Consider the following 19,429-nt stretch of genomic DNA (forward strand, 5'->3'; position numbering starts at 1 on the left):
CATTGTGTTGTGTGCTGAAGTTTTGTTTTTTCAAGTAGGAAAATTTTCTTAAATGTTGTTTTCTTTCTTCCTATAGTGAACAACAACAAACTACATTCTGTTACAATCAGGACTGAGATCTATGAAACTATCTAAAACAATAATCTAAATAGTTTCTTGTTTAGATAAAGCCCAGCTTGGTTAAAATGTAGTCATATGTCTTCCTGTGTAGGCTGAACAAATTATTTATGATCTGAAGTTGAATTGAACGGGCTTCTCTATGTGTGCAATTATTTAGGAATTTTGTTTTAAGATGCCTGTGTCTTTTGCAGGAACTCACAGCTTTGGCCCATTTGAGTTGGCCAACATTTCAGAAAATATAGTAATGCCATATTAGATCTTTGAGATTAAAGATTTCTTAGGAAGGGACTTGTATTGAAATCAGTGGAATAGAAATCCAACGGAGAGAAAGGAACTGGTAAAATTATGGCAGGTACATATAAAAGCCGAAATTCTCATCTTATTCCACAATGGTCCCTGGAGTATATAAAAATAGTTAAAATACTGAAAACCCGGAACTGTGTATTTTTTTAAAGTGCTTTGTAAACTGTAAAATGGCATTACAAATATAGAGTAGGATAGTGGCTTTGGCGTTTGTCATCTCTATCCACAGATAGAGCCTTATGGCCTCCACCCACTTTCCTGAGGTCCTACAGGATAGGCTCAGCCACAGGACACCGTGTTTTCTTTTACATCATTCATTCTAACCAAGTTTTCCACAGAAACCAGCCATCTTTTGGGAAGGGAGCCAGGTAACTGAGTTGACAGACTTTTATACAATTGTTAAAGTACAACAGGGATCTTGTTGCTATATTGAGGACTTATGGCTATTTATTAGGTCACATGACAGTTTTCTTCTTCAAAGCTTCTTTGGAGAAATTACCCAGGTTCCTTCGAATGGGGGTTGGGACACTTTTCAGCTGAGCTAAGAGACTGAGGGGGGTAAAGCTATTCCTGCCTCATTCAATCATCCTGCCTTAGAGCTATTTCCTGGGCAGCCACCTCATTGAAGGCTAGCGGTGTACTCAGCATCTAATGCTTAGTTTCTCGGGATAGGGCCAGACGTGCATGTGTGGTAGAATTCTGCCAGGAAGGGGTAGGATATGGGTTACTTCACATACAAAATAGGGACGATAAAGGACCAGACAGGCATGTAGACTGTCAAAGACTGTGGATCTGATACCTTCACGGATTTAGACCAAACTTCATGTATGTAAATTGACTGGCAAAATTGTGATTAAAAATTGAATTAACAACTCTTAGAGTTAAAATAATATCTTCATTTTTACCTGGTAATGTCCTTGAATAGTTAGGAGTGGGTAACAAATAACTGAAAAGAGTGAGAAGCATCAGGACACATTTTATTTTAGTTTTTGTAAGTTCACCTCTTTTCCCCTTTTTTTTTCTTAATTTTTAAAAATATTTATTTATTTTTGAGAGAGAGAAAGCACGAGTAGGGGAGGGGCAGAGAGACGGGGAACAGAGGATCCGAAGCAGGCTCTATGCTGACAGCAGAAAGCCTGATGCGGGGCTCGAACTCACAAACAGTGAGATCATGAGCCCAAGTTGGATGCTTAACCGATTGAGCCACCCAGGTGTCCCTCTCTTTTTTTTTTTTTAAGTTCACCTCTTTCTCAGAAGCTTTAAGATATTTGAATTATTTGGAAGTATAATAATTTTCTTGTGATAATCCAAATATTGTAAAATTTTTCCTGCAGTTAGGCCCTCCTTTTCCAAAATTGAAAGCAATTTCTAATTCCAGGTTTTAAATCATAATAATGTATCTTGGATAACTCATCATATTTATTCTTTCTGACCCCTTAGAGGGCATCTGTTCTATTTTATTTTTAATCATTTACTTCTAAGCTGTGTTAATGCTATCCATTATCTTATAAGCTGTCTGAAGTTTCTTGTGGTATATTTATGCTTTTCTTATTAATTTGGGCTGAGAGATTGAAAAGTATTCTGTTGAGGCACTTGGGTGGCTCATTTGGTTAAACATATAGCTCTTGATTTTGGCTCAGGTCATGATCTCATGGTTCGTGGGATGGAGCACCATTTTGGGCTCTGTGCTGACAGTGCTAAGCCTGCTTGGGGTTCTCTCTCCCTCTCTCTACCCGTCCCCAGCTCATGCTCTGTCTCTCTCTAAATAAATAAATAAAACTTAAAGAAAAGTGTTCTGTGACCTCAAAAGTGAACAATAACAAAGCACAAAATAAGTACTTGGGAGGAACATAGTGTTCCTAAGACTTTCATCTTTTAACAAATAAGAATATGCTAAAAATGTGGATGTCAGCAGCAAATGTGAGGAAGAATAAATTATTTCTGGTGATGTGTTGACTCCATTTAGCATATACTAATAGTTTTCTAATTGTATGCACTACCACATCCTTAAATGGTAGTTAAAACAATCTTTTTTCTCTTATAGGTTGATATTCCCCAGCCCTTTCGGAGTGAGGAAACTGAAGTGGGAACCGGGCAAAATCCCCAAACACTGCTATCAGAAACTGGTACTTATGATAATGACCCCTGGTTCAGGGTCCAGGAAGACTCTGAAGTTTATTCTAACCCATGTCTGGAGGAAAACAAGCAGGGCATTGTTTACGCTTCTTTGAACCATTCTGTCATTGGAATAAACCCAAGACAATCAAGGAATGTGAAAGAAACACCTACAGAATATGCGGCCATATGTGTGAGGAGTTAAATTCGATCTTGATCTCCAACTGGTGATCACTGAAAGATATGCATGTCAACACCATTACCAAGCCCAACAAAAGGTTAAATAACATTCCTTGACCTGAGAAGCTTCACTTTAAGGAGGTTCATGTTGGTGCTCGGGTCTTAAGGGTTCATAGGACAAATGACTAAAATTTCTCCCCCCAAATTCTGAGGGAACTTTTTATATGACCCCCTTGAACAACAACACAAAAACCTTTCCCTCCAAGACTAAGTGATATTATGAGTAGCAGAGTGGCAGAATATTTAAACGTAGCTACATTTTACCCAATGTACAAAGCTAATATATTTTTTGGAGGATAAGAGACACATGTAAGTAAGAGAGGTTTGTGTTATCTGGATCAGTTCACTACACTCTCTTGACAAAGAAAGGATGTCCCAATTTGACTAACTAACCATCAACACAGTCATGATAATATGTTTATTTCATTCTTCCATGATGAGAAATATTCCTCTGTCCCTCTAATACTGTTTTTTTTTTTTAATGTAAAGAAGTAACTTTAGACTTGATATAAGAAAAGAATGGAAAGCATAAATGGTTCAGTAAAGATGTGGGCTACACCGACTACCGTAGAGCAGATGCTCCCTATACCTGACACGCAAATGGTTTTACATTGTTGAGCAAATATAGGTAGTAATGGAGCAATTAATGTGTGGTGCATTTATAAACAAAGTTGTGACTCAGTGGTTAGGTCACATGGACTAATGTATATGAATGTGATATAATGCTGCTGAATTAATATACTCGTGGTTGTTTAAATAAACATAAAAATAAGCATCATTGAGCAAATGCAGATTAATGACTTAAACTGCTTCATAGTTGATCTGATGGCAAATGAAAAGAACTATTAATGGAATGGAGAGGGGTGCCTGGGTGGCTCAGTCAGTTGAGCGCCCAACTGCAGCTCAGGTCATGATCTTGCGGTTCATGAGTTCGGGCCCCACGTCAGGCTCTGTGCTAACAAACAGCTCAGAGCCTGGAGCCTCCTTCGGATTCTGTGTGTGTGTCTCTCTCCCCCTCCCCTGCTCATTCTCTGCCTCTCTCTGTCTCTCAAAAATAAATAAATGTTAAAAAAAAAAATGGAATGGAGAAAAGTCTTGAATATTTAGTTGGCCAGCCCAGGTCACCATACTTTCACTAACCACATCTGTATCTTGCTGTTCTTCTTACTCCTTTCTAGGGAAGTCAGGGCAAATCATCCAGAGTGAAGTGGTATAGCTTCATAACAATTCATTAAAAATTTTGTAGTTGCAGCCACTTGAGTAGAGCAAAAAGAGATGGGTTCAAACTTTCTGAATTTCCAGAGTACTTGAGTCTAATTATGTCAAAAATAGCCTACAACTTCATTCAACAGCATGAGTCTATTAGGCTTCTCAGGTGCTGCCACTGAAGAATGCAGTAGATTCTTCAGCAGCACAAATATGTGAGCTGCTGCACAAATGAATGCGGGATGTGTGTGTGTGTGTGTGTGTGTGTAAGGGAGGATAGATGACTTACAGAAGTGGTAAAAAAGACAAACTGACAAAACTGACATTCCATTTCAGTTTCCTAAAAAGTTTAAAATACTACAGCAAATGGATCATTTAAGAAAATGTATGAAAGTAATGTATGAAGTTGCGGGGACAGGAGTATGACATCCCATACAATTTTTTATGCCATGAAGATAAAACTGGGACTTTGTGGTGGAGCTTTCCTCATGTAACACTGGCATTAAGATTTTGCCCATTAGATTGAGATTGTGAGTCACTGTTATCTAGCCAGTGTGATATGGCTATACCCGAAATTTTGAGCAATCAGTTCCAGGTAGGCTCTTTCAGCCAAGCTGCATTTATGGGCAATTACGTACAAAAGATATATTAGAATAACTGTTTGTGGTATTCTTAAATATAGAAACAGGAAGTATGGGGAGGATACATTTAGCTGTCCTTATCAGATAAACACACAATGCTGAACAGTTCCTTCATAATTTTTTAAAAATTTAAACAAAATATGTCTGTGTATTATTGAGGATATTCTTAGCATGTCTTATAGTAAAAATAACGTTGGTAAAGATTTCACTTCTATAAATGATTTATTCTTACATTTGTACCATGCTGCCAAAATTCCAAATCATTGATGTTTTTATTCCTTCTTAATAAAACCTATCAGAGTTATACATGTATTTCCCCCAACAAATCTACTCAGTATTATTTACATGGTGTATTTAATTAAAGAAATATGAGAAAAAGAATATGTATATAATTTAATGATTTTTCATGAATTTTTTTGACAATTCAGGAGTATTTATTATTAATAGATACAAACGTCTTATTTCTTTTTTTTAAATTTCTTATGCAGATTTTCTTTTCTTTTTATTTTTTTTCAATATATGAAATTTATTGTCAAATTGGTTTCCATACAACACCCAGTGCTCATCCCATAAGGTGCCCTCTTCAATACCCATCACCCACCCTCCCCTCCCTCCCACCCCCATCAACCCTCAGTTTGTTCTGTTTTTTTTTTTTTTTAATTTTTTTTTTCAACGTTTATTTATTTTTGGGACAGAGAGAGACAGAGCATGAACGGGCGAGGGGCAGAGAGAGAGGGAGACACAGAATCGGAAACAGGCTCCAGGCTCTGAGCCATCAGCCCAGAGCCCGACGCGGGGCTCGAACTCACGGACCGCGAGATCGTGACCTGGCTGAAGTCGGACGCTCAACCGACTGTGCCACCCAGGCGCCCCAAGTTTGTTCTGTTTTTAAGAGTCTCTTATGCTTTGGCTCTCTCCCACTCTAACCTCTTTTTTTTTTTTTTCCTTCCCCTCCCCCATGGGTTTCTGTTAAGTTTCTCAGGATCCACATAAGAGTGAAAACAGATTTTTCATGAATTTTAAGCTTCTTGATCGTTACCTATACGAAAGTAAAGTTATTAAAATTTATTTAGAATCAATTTGGTATTGGCTTTTGTACTAAAAACATGTGTGGACATGAAGTAGAAAGTGATTCTCAAACTTTATGGTACAAAAAACAGCCTGAAAAGCTTGATAAACTGTAAACTACCAACTGCTAGCACTAAGAAGTTCTAGTTCAGGAGATCCAGAATACGGTTCTACAATTTTCACAATGAAAGGCATCCCAGATAATTTAATGCAGGTTTCCCAGTGTAGAGGCTAGTTTGGTATATGTGGTTTATTTGATCAGTTTTGCCTACCAATGAAGACTTTCTAGGCCCCAGAATTGATTCTCTGGCCAGATTATCTCCCCTCCTCTCCCCTCCTTGCCCCTCCTCTCCCCTCCCCTCCTCTTCTCTTCTTTCCCTCCTCTTCTCTCTGTCTCTCAATTTACTTTAGGTTCAGTAAAGTTGAGTGGAAAGTACAGGGAATTCCCATGTATTCCCTGCCCCTGTGCATGCACAGCCTCCTTCATCATCAACATCTTGCACCAGAGTGGTACATGGTACACCTGTTACAATCAGTGAACAAACATTGACACATCATTATCAACCAAAGTCCATTGTTTACATTAGGATTCATTCTTGGTGTTTTAACTCTATTGGTTTTTACAAATGTATGGTGACATGTATCCTTTATTATAGTAATGTACATAATAGTCTCACTTCCCTAAAAATCTTCTGTGCCCTATCTATTTATCCTTCCCTCCCCCAATCTCCTGACAACCACTGATCCTTTTACTATCTCCACAGTTTTGCTCTTTCCAGAATGTCATACAGTTGGAACCATATGTATTCATTGACTTCCTTCACTTAATAATATGCACTTAAGATTCTTCCATGTCTATTTGTGTATTGATACCACATTTATTTCTATTTTTTATTTTTTAATGTTTATTTATTTTGAGAGAGAGAGAGATCGCACAAGTGGGAGAGGGGCAGAGAGAGAGGGAGAGAGAGAATCCCAAGTGGGCTCTACACTGACAGTAGAGCCAGATGCTGGGCTCAGTCTGAGGAATGATGAGATCATGACCTGAGCTGAAATCAGTTGCTTAACCGACTGAGCCACCCGGGCGCCCCATTGATAGCTCATTTGTTTTTTTTAGCACTGAATAATATTCTATTGTTTGGAGGTAGCACAGTTTATTTATCCAATCACTTACATTTTGGTTGTTTCCAAAAGTTGACAATTATGAATAAAGCTGCTATAGTCATTCCTATGCAGGTTTTTGCATAGATAGACATCAGTTTTTAACTCATTTGAGCAAATACCGTATGATTTCAGGATGGTAAGAGTGTGTTTAGTTTTGTAAGAAACTGTCAAAATGCCTTCCAAAGTGGCTGTACCATTCTGCATTCCCACTAACAATGAAGGAGAGTTCCTGTTGCTCTACATCGTCACTGGCATCTGGTGTTATCACTGTTCTGGATTTTATCCATTTTAATAGGTGTGTCATAATATCTCTTTGTCCTAATTTGCAATTTCCTATTAACAACATATGATGTTGATCATCTTTTTATAGTCTTATTTGCTATCCGTGTATCTTCTTGGCAAGGTATCTATTCAAATCTTTTACACATGTTTTAAATTGGGTTGCTTGTCTGCTTATTGTTGAGTTTTAAGAGTTATTTGCATAGTTTGGAGAACAATGTTTTAAGAAATACAGCTTTTGCAACTGTTTTCTCCCAGGTTGTGGATTGTCTTCTCATTCTATTAATGGTCATATCATTTATTTGCTTTTTTAAAATATTTTTTAACTTAAAGAGACATAGCAAGTAAGGGAGAGGGACAGGGGGTAAGAGAGAGAATCTTAAACAGGCTCTATACTCAACACACAGCCCAACTTGGGGGTGGATCCCCTGACCTGAGTCATGACCAGATCATGACCTGAGCTGAAATAAAGGGTCAAACACTCAACAACTGAGCCACCCAGGCACCCCAGAACATTTATTTGTTAAATTTGTTGCCATATTAGACTCTGGGCTTCTTATGGGTGAGATTAGGTTACATTTCTTTTTAGTTTCTTATCCCAGTGTTTGGCACACAGTAGAATTAAATAGTGTTTAAGGAGTGGATGATATTGTTTGTGAAGTGAGTCGTCTAATTCCTTGCTACTCAAAGGATGGTCTTCAAGTTGGTAGCATGGACATCCTCTGGGAACTGTTAAAAATGTAGAATTTCAGTCTTCACCTACTAAATAAGAATCTGCATTTTTCACAAGATCACTCAGATGATTTGTGAAGCTTAGCCTTTATGAACCCACATGTCCCCTGCCAGGGCTTGGCAGGAAGCCAAGTCACATTCATGATAGACTCATTTGGAAAGTTCTATTTTAGGCAGGAACAGGAAGGGCCTCACCACCCAGCCCAGAAAGTAAAAATGGCAAGTGAGAAAGAAAACATTACTACTTTATAGAATGTTTGTGCTAAACTTGAGAAGACAGGAACTGAAAATCCTATGTTAGAAATCAAATTACAAGTTCAAAAGCAAGTTCTGGGGATTGATCTTTAAAATCAAACTCTATTCTGAAGTTAGTCAGGGTAAACGTTCCATGGGAATCGCTTTATCTGCAAACAATCTATGATCACAGACTAGGCACCTAGTTTGTTAGGTTCTGAGGTGACTTGGTTGAGAAAGGTTCCATTACTGCTCATCACTGTTTATAGCATAGATGAAGAGATAGAAACCAAACAAAAAATATATTCTAATAGTTGAATTGTTCTCAGCCCTCTGTGTCTACAGGTCCTTGACTGCCTGAAACATAAAGAAGTCAGACTGGGGGAAAAGACTAATATTAATAGGAATGGTAAATTGGTGAGCATGGCTTGGGTCCAAAGACAACATAAGTTTCCTACCAATTCTACCCCTAAATCCTGCTTGACTTTGGGACTTATTTATAGGAAAAGTTAGATCTAAAGAGAGATACCCAACCAGCCAAGTGGGAGATGTCAGTCTGCCTCAAACCTCCCTAAATGCAAATGAATGAGAGTCAGGGATGTGATAACAGCCTCCTTTGCCTTTAATGCAAGGGCTTCTTCCCAAGGTTAATGTGGTTAACAGAGCCAGGGGCTCTGCCCATCTCTCCAGTCAGTGAAATCAATCGTCTTTCCGTGCAAGAAGTCTGCAAGAAGGTAGATCGGTGAAACACCGATTTCAGAAGTTGAAGTAAGAATGTGAGGAAAGCAAAAGAATGATTTTTTTTTTAATTTTGGTAAGTACTTAGTGGGTGTTAAATTACTAGAGGAAGTGACAAGATACGAGCCAAATTTTGGTTGTAATTGTCATCTAAATAGCATATAGGTAGTTACAAAGTGCTTTCCTGTATATTATACCAAACAGTTTATGCCAAACAGAGAGCTCTATTGCAACTATTTTCTCTTTATGCTTCTTTACACTTCTTGGTATGTAACTAAAATCCTGATATAGCCATACATTTTATTTTGAGTTTAGACAATATCATTATAAACTTATCCAAGTCTTAAAGCTTAACAATTGGTAAATAATTTTTATTTGGGTTTTTTTAAAATAAAAGGAGGGTCAGGACTGGCTAGAATTTCATCAGGTTAGAAACTTTCAACTCTCTCCAGCTACCTTACAATGGCTAAAAACGATAATAACTCCACACTGGATAACGACAGATTGAATTGTTTTTCAGACTTCTGGGAATTTGTGTTTTCTTTGAGTGATACTCTATGTAGAGATTGAATGATATAAGATCTCAATCTCAACTTTTATTTGAGTGATATTAATATTTAGTATGTCTCTCAAGTTAAGAAGTGCAAATTAAATAATATAATGAATCTCTTCCAAGGAAGTAATCCAAATAGAATTGGATCCATCGTGGAGCTATAGCCCATAGGTTGACTGCTATATTAAATTGAGTCTTGTGCCCTGGGGCTTTCTATGGTCCATAACCAAGCATAATAATCACTAGACAATATTTTACCTCTTATGATTTTTTAAAAAAAAGTTTAATGTTTATTTATTTTTGAGGGGGGCGGCAGGGAGAGAGGGAGATACAGAATCCAAAGCAGGCTCCAGGTTCTGAGCAGTGAGCACAGAGCCCAATGCAGGGCTGAAAGTCGAGATCATGACCTGAGCTGAAGTTGGACGTTTAACTGACTGAGCCACGCAGGCGCCCCACCTCTTATTGTTCATCATAACAGATATATACTATTCATTGAGTGCTTGTCTGTGTGTAAAGCATTGTTCTAAGCCTTTTAAGTGTATGACTTGCTCAATTCATACAATCACCTTATGAAGTAGGTAGCTGTCATGTTCATTCTACTGATCAGGAAACTGAGGCACATAATGGTCAACTAACATGTCCAATTTTACAGAGCTAATAAGTGGTAGAATCTGAATTATAACCTAGTTATCTGATTCCAGAACCCATGTTCTTACTGCAACATCAGCTTAACGAGCAATGGAGAAGGATTTGAGCTGTTCTGGACTCATTCTATAATGCCTTAGACCTATCTGCTGAAGCTGACCCAAAAATGTTGGACTAATCCCTGCAATCCATGTATAACACTATGTAACCCAGTGATGCTTTTGGTTCCCAGTTCCCAGTTCTGGGCCATTGAGAGAAGAAAGGAATTGTACCAGGCAAGGACCTGAAATTACACTGGAGAGAATAATACATATGCTGATGTCAAGGACAGATCATAAAATGGCCATCAGGGTAAGTACGTATAGGAGGATACAAAAATGGGCAGGGTATAATGAGGATACTGTAATGAGATTAAGCATGGGGTAGGAGACTAGCACAGGGCTCAGCAGCATGAATGCAACTGGATCTGAGCCAATTGCACTTGAATGCAGGAGTCTCTAACATTGCTCTTACTCAAGCCTGATGTCACAGTGTGATGCACTTAAAACTGAAGATAAAGACAAGTATGCAGACCGGTGTGAAACTGAGGGGTTAGTGAATCTTAAGGATGCTAGCATCAGTGATGGGAGATATGGGGCTTGGGCAGACTTGACATTTCTCAACACTGCTCCATCTCTCCTCCCCGTGAGAAGTATCAATGTGTTGGAAAAACCAATTAGACAAACAGTGATGAAGCCAAGAGAAAAATAAGGCCCAGAGTCTCAGGAGTAAAATCATTGGACCAAAATTTCGGTGAAGGTAAGTCTCACTGCTCCTGAGTTATAAAAGCACCCTAGTGGTCTTGGGGAAAATCAAGTGTCCCATTTGCTAAAACCCACATATCACAAAATGTCCTAGTTTTAACCTCTTTTAACTGGCAACTCTTTTCAAATTATGCTGACCTCGTGGTATATGATTCTCCAAGTGGCCAGAACAATGTTAAGATGCTTTTGTCTGTAAAATGCACTGCCCTATTCTGCATTACAAGTATCCCCAGTACCTTACCACATCCCAGAAACATCAGAAAAATGGTATGGGTAGTGGATGTAACATATCTACACATATCCCCACACACACATATGCATATACCTATACACAGACATATAAATATATATGCATATGTAATTTTACTTAAAAAATTAAAACAAAAATTAATTTTATCATTTATTAATTTAATTTGTATGGCTACCCCTTGGTGGAAGAAAAGAGCAGTGTGGAATAGTCAAGGATGGAAATGAGACTTTCAGTACATGTATCTTGGTATAGAGTTTTAACTTTGGAATCATGAAAATTAGTTGCATAGTTAAATAACAACAATACATAAAGAAAAAAGTAATCCCCCCAAACTGAAAACAAACTCAACTGGGGCACCTGGATGGCTCAGTTGGTTAAGCATCCAACTCTTGATTTCTGCCCAGGTCATGATCTCATGGTCATGGGATTGATCCCTGCTGTCAGCACAGAGCCTGCTTGGGATTCTCCCTCTCCCTCTCTCTCTCTCTGCCCCTCCTCCACTCATGTGCGCACATGCTCCCTTTTTCAAAAATAAATGAACTTAAAAAAAATCCCGGAAAATTACTTTTAAAAATAAATAAATAAACCAAACTGAATCAAGCTTAACTGTATCTCAGGTCAATAACCATGTATACAGAATAATTATGTTAAATGACTTTAATCAGTGTTTTAACTATACATCCTGTAGAGATTATATTATAGGAACAAAAAAACATATATTTTAATCTGCATTTGGCATTTTTCACAGTTACCCTGATGTCATTATTTTAAAAATAAACATGTAGATAACATACGATAAAGCAAATACATAACTATGTTAATATATTTAGAAATAAAGCTTTCCTGTACAACAAAATATAACAAAATAGCAAACTTAAAGATGTTCAGAATCCTGAAATCCAAGTTTCCAGTTGAAAGTCTAAGCATACATTCATGATTTTTTTTTCTCTTAAAAACTGTCTCTAAATTTGACTATTGAAACGACATAAGAAATAAGTAGTAAATGTCAAACACATTTGAAATCCTATTTTTAATTTCTTTAAAAGATAATTGTTTAAAGAAAAATAATAATGTAATGTAAATTGTATAGAATATGTAGGAGTAAAATATGGGGTAGTAGCAGCCCAAAGAATGGGAAAGTGGTAAATGGAAGTATAATAATACATCATGATAGAGTGTGATAAGTTAAGGATGCAAATTGAAATCCATAGAGCAATCACTAAATTTTTAAAAAAAAATTCTAGCTAAAGAACCAATTAAGGAGATACAAATATAGTATAAATACTCAATAGAAATCAGGAAAGAAGGGAAATGGACAGAAAACATATGGGGCAAATAAAAACAAATACTAAGGTTACACACTTAAACCTAACTGTATAAATAATTTTATTAAATATAAATGAACTATGGATTCCAATTAATAGAAACTTTCAAATTGAAAAACAAGACTGTACTGTATGCTGTTATATCAGATATACTTTAAGTAAAAATACATAAGCTAAAAGTAAAAGGGTAGAAGAAGATATCACACAAACATCAATCATAATAAAGCTGAAAAGGCTGTATGATTGTTGAATGTACAACTGAAGACAAAGAGTTTGTCAGAGATAAAGGACACTTCACAGTGTCAACCTCTCAAGGAAAAGGACAATACTAAATGTGTTTGAACTTATTAGTTAGTAGAGCTTCAAAACACATGAAACAAAACCTGACAGATTTAGGGCAGTAGTTGAAAAATCTGCAACCTTAAATATCAGTTGAGAACCCCTGGAAGAGCCCACAGATCAATGGAATAGAAGAGAAAGCACATAGGTAGAAAATAAATGAAGTCCTTATGCATGAAAATAAAGACTAAGATATCATTGGCCTTTGTGTATCCCTAGCACTAGGAAAGGCGTTGTGGGTCTGCTAGGTTGTCAGATTTGGAATATATTTAATAGACATCGGGAGAGCCATTGAATGGTTTGTGAACATGACATTTACTTCAATCTTCTGAGAATTGCTATGGTCTGAATATTTCTGTCCCTCCAAAATCATAAGTTAAAACCCTCACTGCAAAGGTAATATTAATAGGTGGGGCTTTGGGAAAGTGATTAGATCATGAGGGTGGAGCCTTCATGAATGAGAGTAATGACTTACAAGAGAGACCTCAGAGAAATCTACAGCCTTTCCCACCATATGAGGATACAATGGGTAGTGTGCACCCTGAAAAAAGTCCTCACCTGACTATGCTGGCACCCTGATCTTTCTTCCAGCTTCCAGAACTGTGAGAAATAAATGTTCATTGCTTATAAACCACCCAGTTTATGGGATTTTGTTATAGCAGCTTGACTACACCAAAACAAGGACATTTCATATAAGATAAAACTCCTAGCCCCATTAAAATGTACATATTCAAAAACAGGAAGTGACAGATGACCCTCTGTCTCAGTAAACCATTTAAACGGGGAAGTGAAAATGATCAGTTAAAAGAGTTGTGTTTTGTAAGCCTGAATAGGAAATAAACTCACTCTGATTGATGTATTTGATTTAGGCTGCTCTAGGAGCCTCGCCAGAGCCGTCTACTGGGCTTTCACATTAATATCTATCCGAATATTCAGCTGTGCGATGGTAGAAGAAGGTGGCTTCGTGGATATAAACTGGCATCCATCTGTACCTTTAGTGTTCCTGCTGGGCACATGAGGGAAGGGAATGGTTGGTTTCATCTGAATCTGATAGCTAAATATGTCAGAGTGATGTTTAAGTGAAGGATTGGACTTCAGACAAAACTTAATGTCTGAACTTAAAGGAGGAGTCTCAGAAATCGGTCTTTGTTCCGCCTGATGGAAATGTCTTGGGGTTGCTTTATATCCCAAATTGTTTATATATGGTGAGTGGGTAGGGGGATAAGCTGGAGACCTCAGAGAAGTCAGGCAGGAGAGGGTACCAGGAGGGTCTTTGGCCTACTCCTGGCTTACAGCTCCAACAACAGCAAAGATTCCTTCTCCATCTTTGTAGATTTCTCACCCAGAATGGGCATAATCTCTACAGCTGTATGCCACCGTAGGGCTATTTGGGGGCCTGAGAGGCAGGAAGACTATTACATTGTCCCATGGGTAATGTAACCATCTCTGGGTAATTTATAAGCCTATTAAAAGCATTCAATGCTCTTTTAGTGGTAGTTTTCTCTTCTGCACTATGTCTTCCTGGTTTTTGGATGTCGATTTAGATTTGTTTCTCCGGCAGCTGAAATATTTCTTCCAATATTTTTTTCCAGTAAGGTAAATAAATGGTGTAGTTTTTGATTCCATCTACATCTGAGAGTATATTTCTCTTGCCACATATATAGATGGTAATGTGGCATTCTTGGATAACTTCCCCACCCCCCCCCACCCCAAAATGATGCAGGTACTGTTTTATTTGATTCTGACATTGAATATTATGGAAACAAAGTCTGTTGTAAATATAATTTTTTTCCATGTTAGGTAACTTGCTTGTCTTTCTTTTTTCTGACTAGACAGTTACAGAGATTATTTTTCTATCCTTGAAATTCTGAATATCAAATAGCATATATCCAAATGTGTGTCTTCCTTGATTCGTCTCTACTTCTGAAATCTCAACTAAAGTGTATTTTTCTTCTTGGATCTCTCCTCCATTTTCTTTACCTTTTAGCTAATAATGTTCAGTTCTTTTTCTCTTTTTTTGAGTTATGGATAATTAGTTCCACCTTTTTTTTTTTTTTAAGAGAAAGGAGAGAGAGAAAGAGAAAGGGAGAGAGAGAATGAGTAGGCGAAGGGCAGTGGGAGAGGGAGAGAATCTTAAACAGGCTCCACAGCCGGTGCTGAGCTCAATTCGGGACTTGATAGTGAGATCAAGAGTTGGATGCTTAACCAACTGAGCCACCCAGGTACCCCAGTTCCACTTTTTTTTTTTTACTTCATTGATGTGGCTATCCTGGTCACTGTCTTTGCTTTTTATTTTTTTTTATTTTTCTTAAATTTTAAGTTGAACTTTTATAGAAGTAAAACATTCATAAAGGGGAGGAAAGCAAAAATGATAAGTACAAAGATTGTTGAATTTGAATTGAATAAGTTTATACAATCAGCACATTTTCAGAGCAAGAGACAGAACATGGCCAGCACAGCAGAAGCTCCACTAATGCTTTCTCCAAGCCATGCCTCTGTTCTCCAATGAAACTATCCTGTCTTCTAACACCATATATTAGCTTTAATGCTTTTGAACTTGACATAAATAGAATCACACAGTATATAAATTTAAGTTTAATGGCAAGAACTGTAAAAGGTCTGAGATTTTACCTTACTTGCAAGCTGACAAGTTAACCTGCCACAATTTCATGGGTTCTGGGAGAAGACATGAGATCCTTGGACCAGAGAAAAGGATGTTTTCATTCATGGCACAGCAAACAACATGAGCATCAGCCTATTTGTGTCCATTGCCCTTGCCCCTCAAGTCCCACAAGGATGATGCAGATATGCCCAGATGGATGCCTGCACAAACAGTGGGTTGCAGGACAGGAACTCCAAACTTAAGTAACCTGATCTTTTAACTGGTTAGTAAGCATGCCTGCCATTTGCTCTGGAGGCAGACATTATCTCTTTCTTCCAAGGCTGTTTGCTATACAAATATCCTGGAATAAAGGACCTTGAGAAAGAATTAGAAAAATCTACTCCTTTTTATCAAAGCTAGATTATCTCCCATGAAGGAAAAAGCTTTAGAAAGTTTCCTTTTGACAGCTCTGTTGACTGAGAAAAAGTTCAATGCACTAAAAAAATGGTCACAACAAACAAAAATGACTGAAGTGAATTTAAATTCTACTTTTTCCCGAGTGGTCTTTTTGGCTCTGCTGTGCTACACAGCCTGAGACACAGGTCCTAGAGCATCAGAGGGCCCACTGGATTTTCAGGCCCCAGAGGAATAGGAGGATTAAGCTGTGAGGTCTCAGGGACCTGAAGTCACATGTGGTCTGGTTCAGCTTTCAAAGCAGTCAAACCCCAAAACCCCAAACCGCAGCAGGACAATTGCAAGTTTAAAAGTTTGATTTTATTTTGTAAAAATGTAAAAGGCTCAGTTGGTTGAGCATCAGAGTCTTGATTTTGGCTCAGGTCATGATCCCAGGGTCATGGGATCAAACCCCTTGTCAATCTTCACACTGAGCATGGAGCCTGCTTAAGATTCTCTCTCTCCATCTCCCTTTGCCCCTCTCCCCCACTCATTCTCTAAACAGAAACAAAAATGTAGCTGTAGTTACTTAATTGATTCTACAGCTGCTCTTATTGAATTGTGACAGAATTACATTTTATAAAATACTGTTTTTGAATGTAGTTAATTTAAATATAATCCTCACGAATATGTTTCCTTTTCCTTGCATCCTATTTCTATCTATTATGTTTTGATTGGATTAATATATACTTCAACAAATTTTGATCAGCTTTAAAAATTACACACAAAGAATTTATAAAAACACAAATATCACCACTCCCAAACCTATTACTATTTTTATTAGTTAATTAATTGCACTCATAGATTAATTTAAGAGAGCTGACATTTTTACAATTTCATTTCTTGTTTTATAATTTTGATTTAATCTTTGTAATTTTGTTTCTGATATTCTTTGCTATTTAAAATGGGTTCTAGGGGCGCCTGGGTGGCTCAGTCGGTTGAGCGTCCGACTTCAGCTCAGGTCATAATCTCGCAGCTCGTGAGTTCGAGCCCCGCGTCAGGCTCTGTGCTGACAGCTCAGAGCCTAGAGCCTGTTTCAGATTTGTCTCCCTCTCTCTCTGTCCCAACCCACTTGCATTCTGTCTCTGTCTCTCTCAAAAATAAATAAACATTAAAAAAAAATTTTTTTTAATAATTAAAATGGTTTCTAAATTCTAGAAGTAAATTGGCTTTGCTGTGCTACACAGCCTGAGACACAGGTCCTAGAGCATCAGAGGGCCCACTGGATTTTCAGGCCCCAAAAGAATGGGAGGATTAAGCTGTGAGGTCTCAGGGACCTGAAGTCACATGTGGTCTGGTTCAGCATTCAAAGCAGTCATTTTTTAATTACATAGGATTAAACCTTTAATTATACATATCATTATACCATAAAATCCTCACCATTATGCATATTATCTCCAATGTAATTGTTCACTAACTAAGCATCAAGAAACCAGCAACTCCTTGACCCTTCTCCACGATCCTATAACAAAAAGTGGTATCTGGTTTGTCCTTCAGAAACTTCTCATTTAAAGTTTCCTACTTTTTTTCTTAACTATGACATAATCCTAGACTAATGACAATCAGCATATGATCACATTTAACTGTAGTGGCTTTCATTTGATATGTTTAAACTTGGGGTGGGCAACCGCAGCTATGGCTGTCAAAGGCCTTAACAGTTAAACAGCTGTTGCTAGACTTTAATTAAACTTTCGCTATTAGCAGCATTTGCTGTAAGATATTATTTAATGCCTAGTGAACACAAGAATTTTGTGTATAAATTTTATCCAATAATACACATGCACACATATCATTATTCCTGTTCGTATATAATACAAACACATGCAAATACACATGTAATAATAATCTTAGATATAATGTTACACTTACATGTACACATTTACCCACATATACACTCACATACACAAGTTAATACACATATACCCTTATAAATATATATACATACACATGTAATAATAAACAAGTAGATAATTATAAATTTAATTATTAGTATACTTTAAAAATAAACTTATATTTATAAATTTAATTACCAACCGGATTTTTCCAGGCTGTCAAATCTTTAAGATAGCATTCACAAATTAAAAACGAAAGGCATAATAAGACATGTTTTCCTGACACTTCAATATTACAATTTACATCCCAAATATGACTATTACTTACTAGCACTTGATAATCTTAGGGAGTTATATAAGTAATATAATACTTCTTTTCCATGACAGTTATTCAAATTTCATCATTAATTTTTTTTTTTCTATTTCGATAGCTTGGACTTTTTTTCCAAAACATTTTTGAATGCATACAGATTAAGTTTTTTATTTTATCAGTGTTGCCATAGCACTCCTGAAAGCCCTCATAAGAAGGACTTTTCACAATTAAAAAAAAATGAGTTATATAGTTAATCTGAATCTAAGTGCTGAAAATGCTGTTTTATACCCATAAACACAGAGCCTGGTCTTGGCCCTTTTATTAGTAACCTTATGACTTTTCAATGCCCATCGCCTTTAAAAATACCTTTGGGTTTACAAAAGATCAGATGGAGCTGGCCTCATACCCTCACTGAAGTGGTTTACCACACCTAACTCAACCACACCCCCATGGTGCACTGTGGTGGTAAATTCTGGGCTATACTTTGATAAAGTTAAATTAATATATCAGGTTTACTAATAGTAGGAATATCAAGCAATATATTTACAATGTCTGAATAATGAAAAGACATTAATTATTTCCATCGCTCTCCTAGAGGTTTAATGCTGGTACAAATATATGAATACTCAAGACAGTATTTCACCTTCCAATAGTGGATATGACTCAACATTTTTTGAGAGATGGAATTTTGTCATTTATATGTAATAGGAACAACATTTCCAGTTATTCCTTAAATAATTAAAAATAATTAAATTCATATACTACAATTAACATTTACGTATGTATGTGAATATATCTATTATACGTACCATTTTAGACTAGAAGTTGCCATTTAATATTGACATTTTGAGGATTTCATTCACATTAATTTATTGGTAAGATTATATTTGTCTTGTTTAGTAGAGCTATGATGTTGTCATGTTTAATTTTATGTGTCAATTTGACTGGGCCACAGGGCTCTTAGATATTTGGTGAAACATTATTCTGGGTGTTTCTGTGAGGGTGGTTTTGAATGAGGTTAACACTTAGACTGAGTAAAGACTTGTAGACTGAGTAAAGTAGTTTGCCTTCCTCAGTGAGGGTGGGCCTCATCCAATCAGTTGAAGGCCTGATTCTCCCTTAGGTAGGAGGGAATTCTTCCTGAAGGCCTTCAGACTGAGACATTGGCTTTTGTCCTCCCTTCAGATTCAAACTGAAATACTGACTCTTCCTGGGTTTCGAAGTTGCCACCTTCATACTAGAACTATGGCTTTGGCTCTCCCATTTCTTAGGCCTTCAGACCCAGACTGGAGCTTGACCCATCAGGACTCCTGGATCTATAGTTGACTCTGTGACTTACCAGTCTCTGTACTTATGTGAGCTTATTCCTTACGCTAAATAATATGTAAATAACATAAATAAATATTAAATCTAGATTATATCTAAATAGATATCTTATACAGATATATATATATATATATATATATATGTAGTA

General features: G+C 37.0%; 1 protein-coding gene across 7 annotated transcripts in view; it reads left to right on the forward strand.

The window, feature by feature from the left end:
- BTLA (B and T lymphocyte associated) overlaps window positions 1–11,801 on the forward strand; it is a 67,197-nt gene extending 55,396 nt beyond the window's left edge. For 5 of the 7 annotated variants that reach the window (XM_086675446.1, XM_086675444.1, XM_086675443.1 and 2 more), the window contains one exon: window positions 2,468–3,556. In XM_086675446.1, coding sequence (XP_086531572.1) covers window positions 2,468–2,743 — 276 coding nt within the window. In that variant the 3' untranslated portion in view covers window positions 2,744–3,556. Of the gene's footprint in view, window positions 1–2,467; window positions 3,557–10,270 lie in introns of those variants that run through there. The other 2 variants (XM_086675447.1, XM_086675445.1) reach the window with 2 other exon arrangements.
- Window positions 11,802–19,429: the final 7,628 nt, after the last annotated feature.

This window comes from Puma concolor, chromosome C2, assembly GCF_028749965.1.
Source record: "Puma concolor isolate L17-30 chromosome C2, mPumCon1.1.hap2, whole genome shotgun sequence".
NCBI classification, from domain to species: domain Eukaryota; kingdom Metazoa; phylum Chordata; class Mammalia; order Carnivora; family Felidae; genus Puma; species Puma concolor.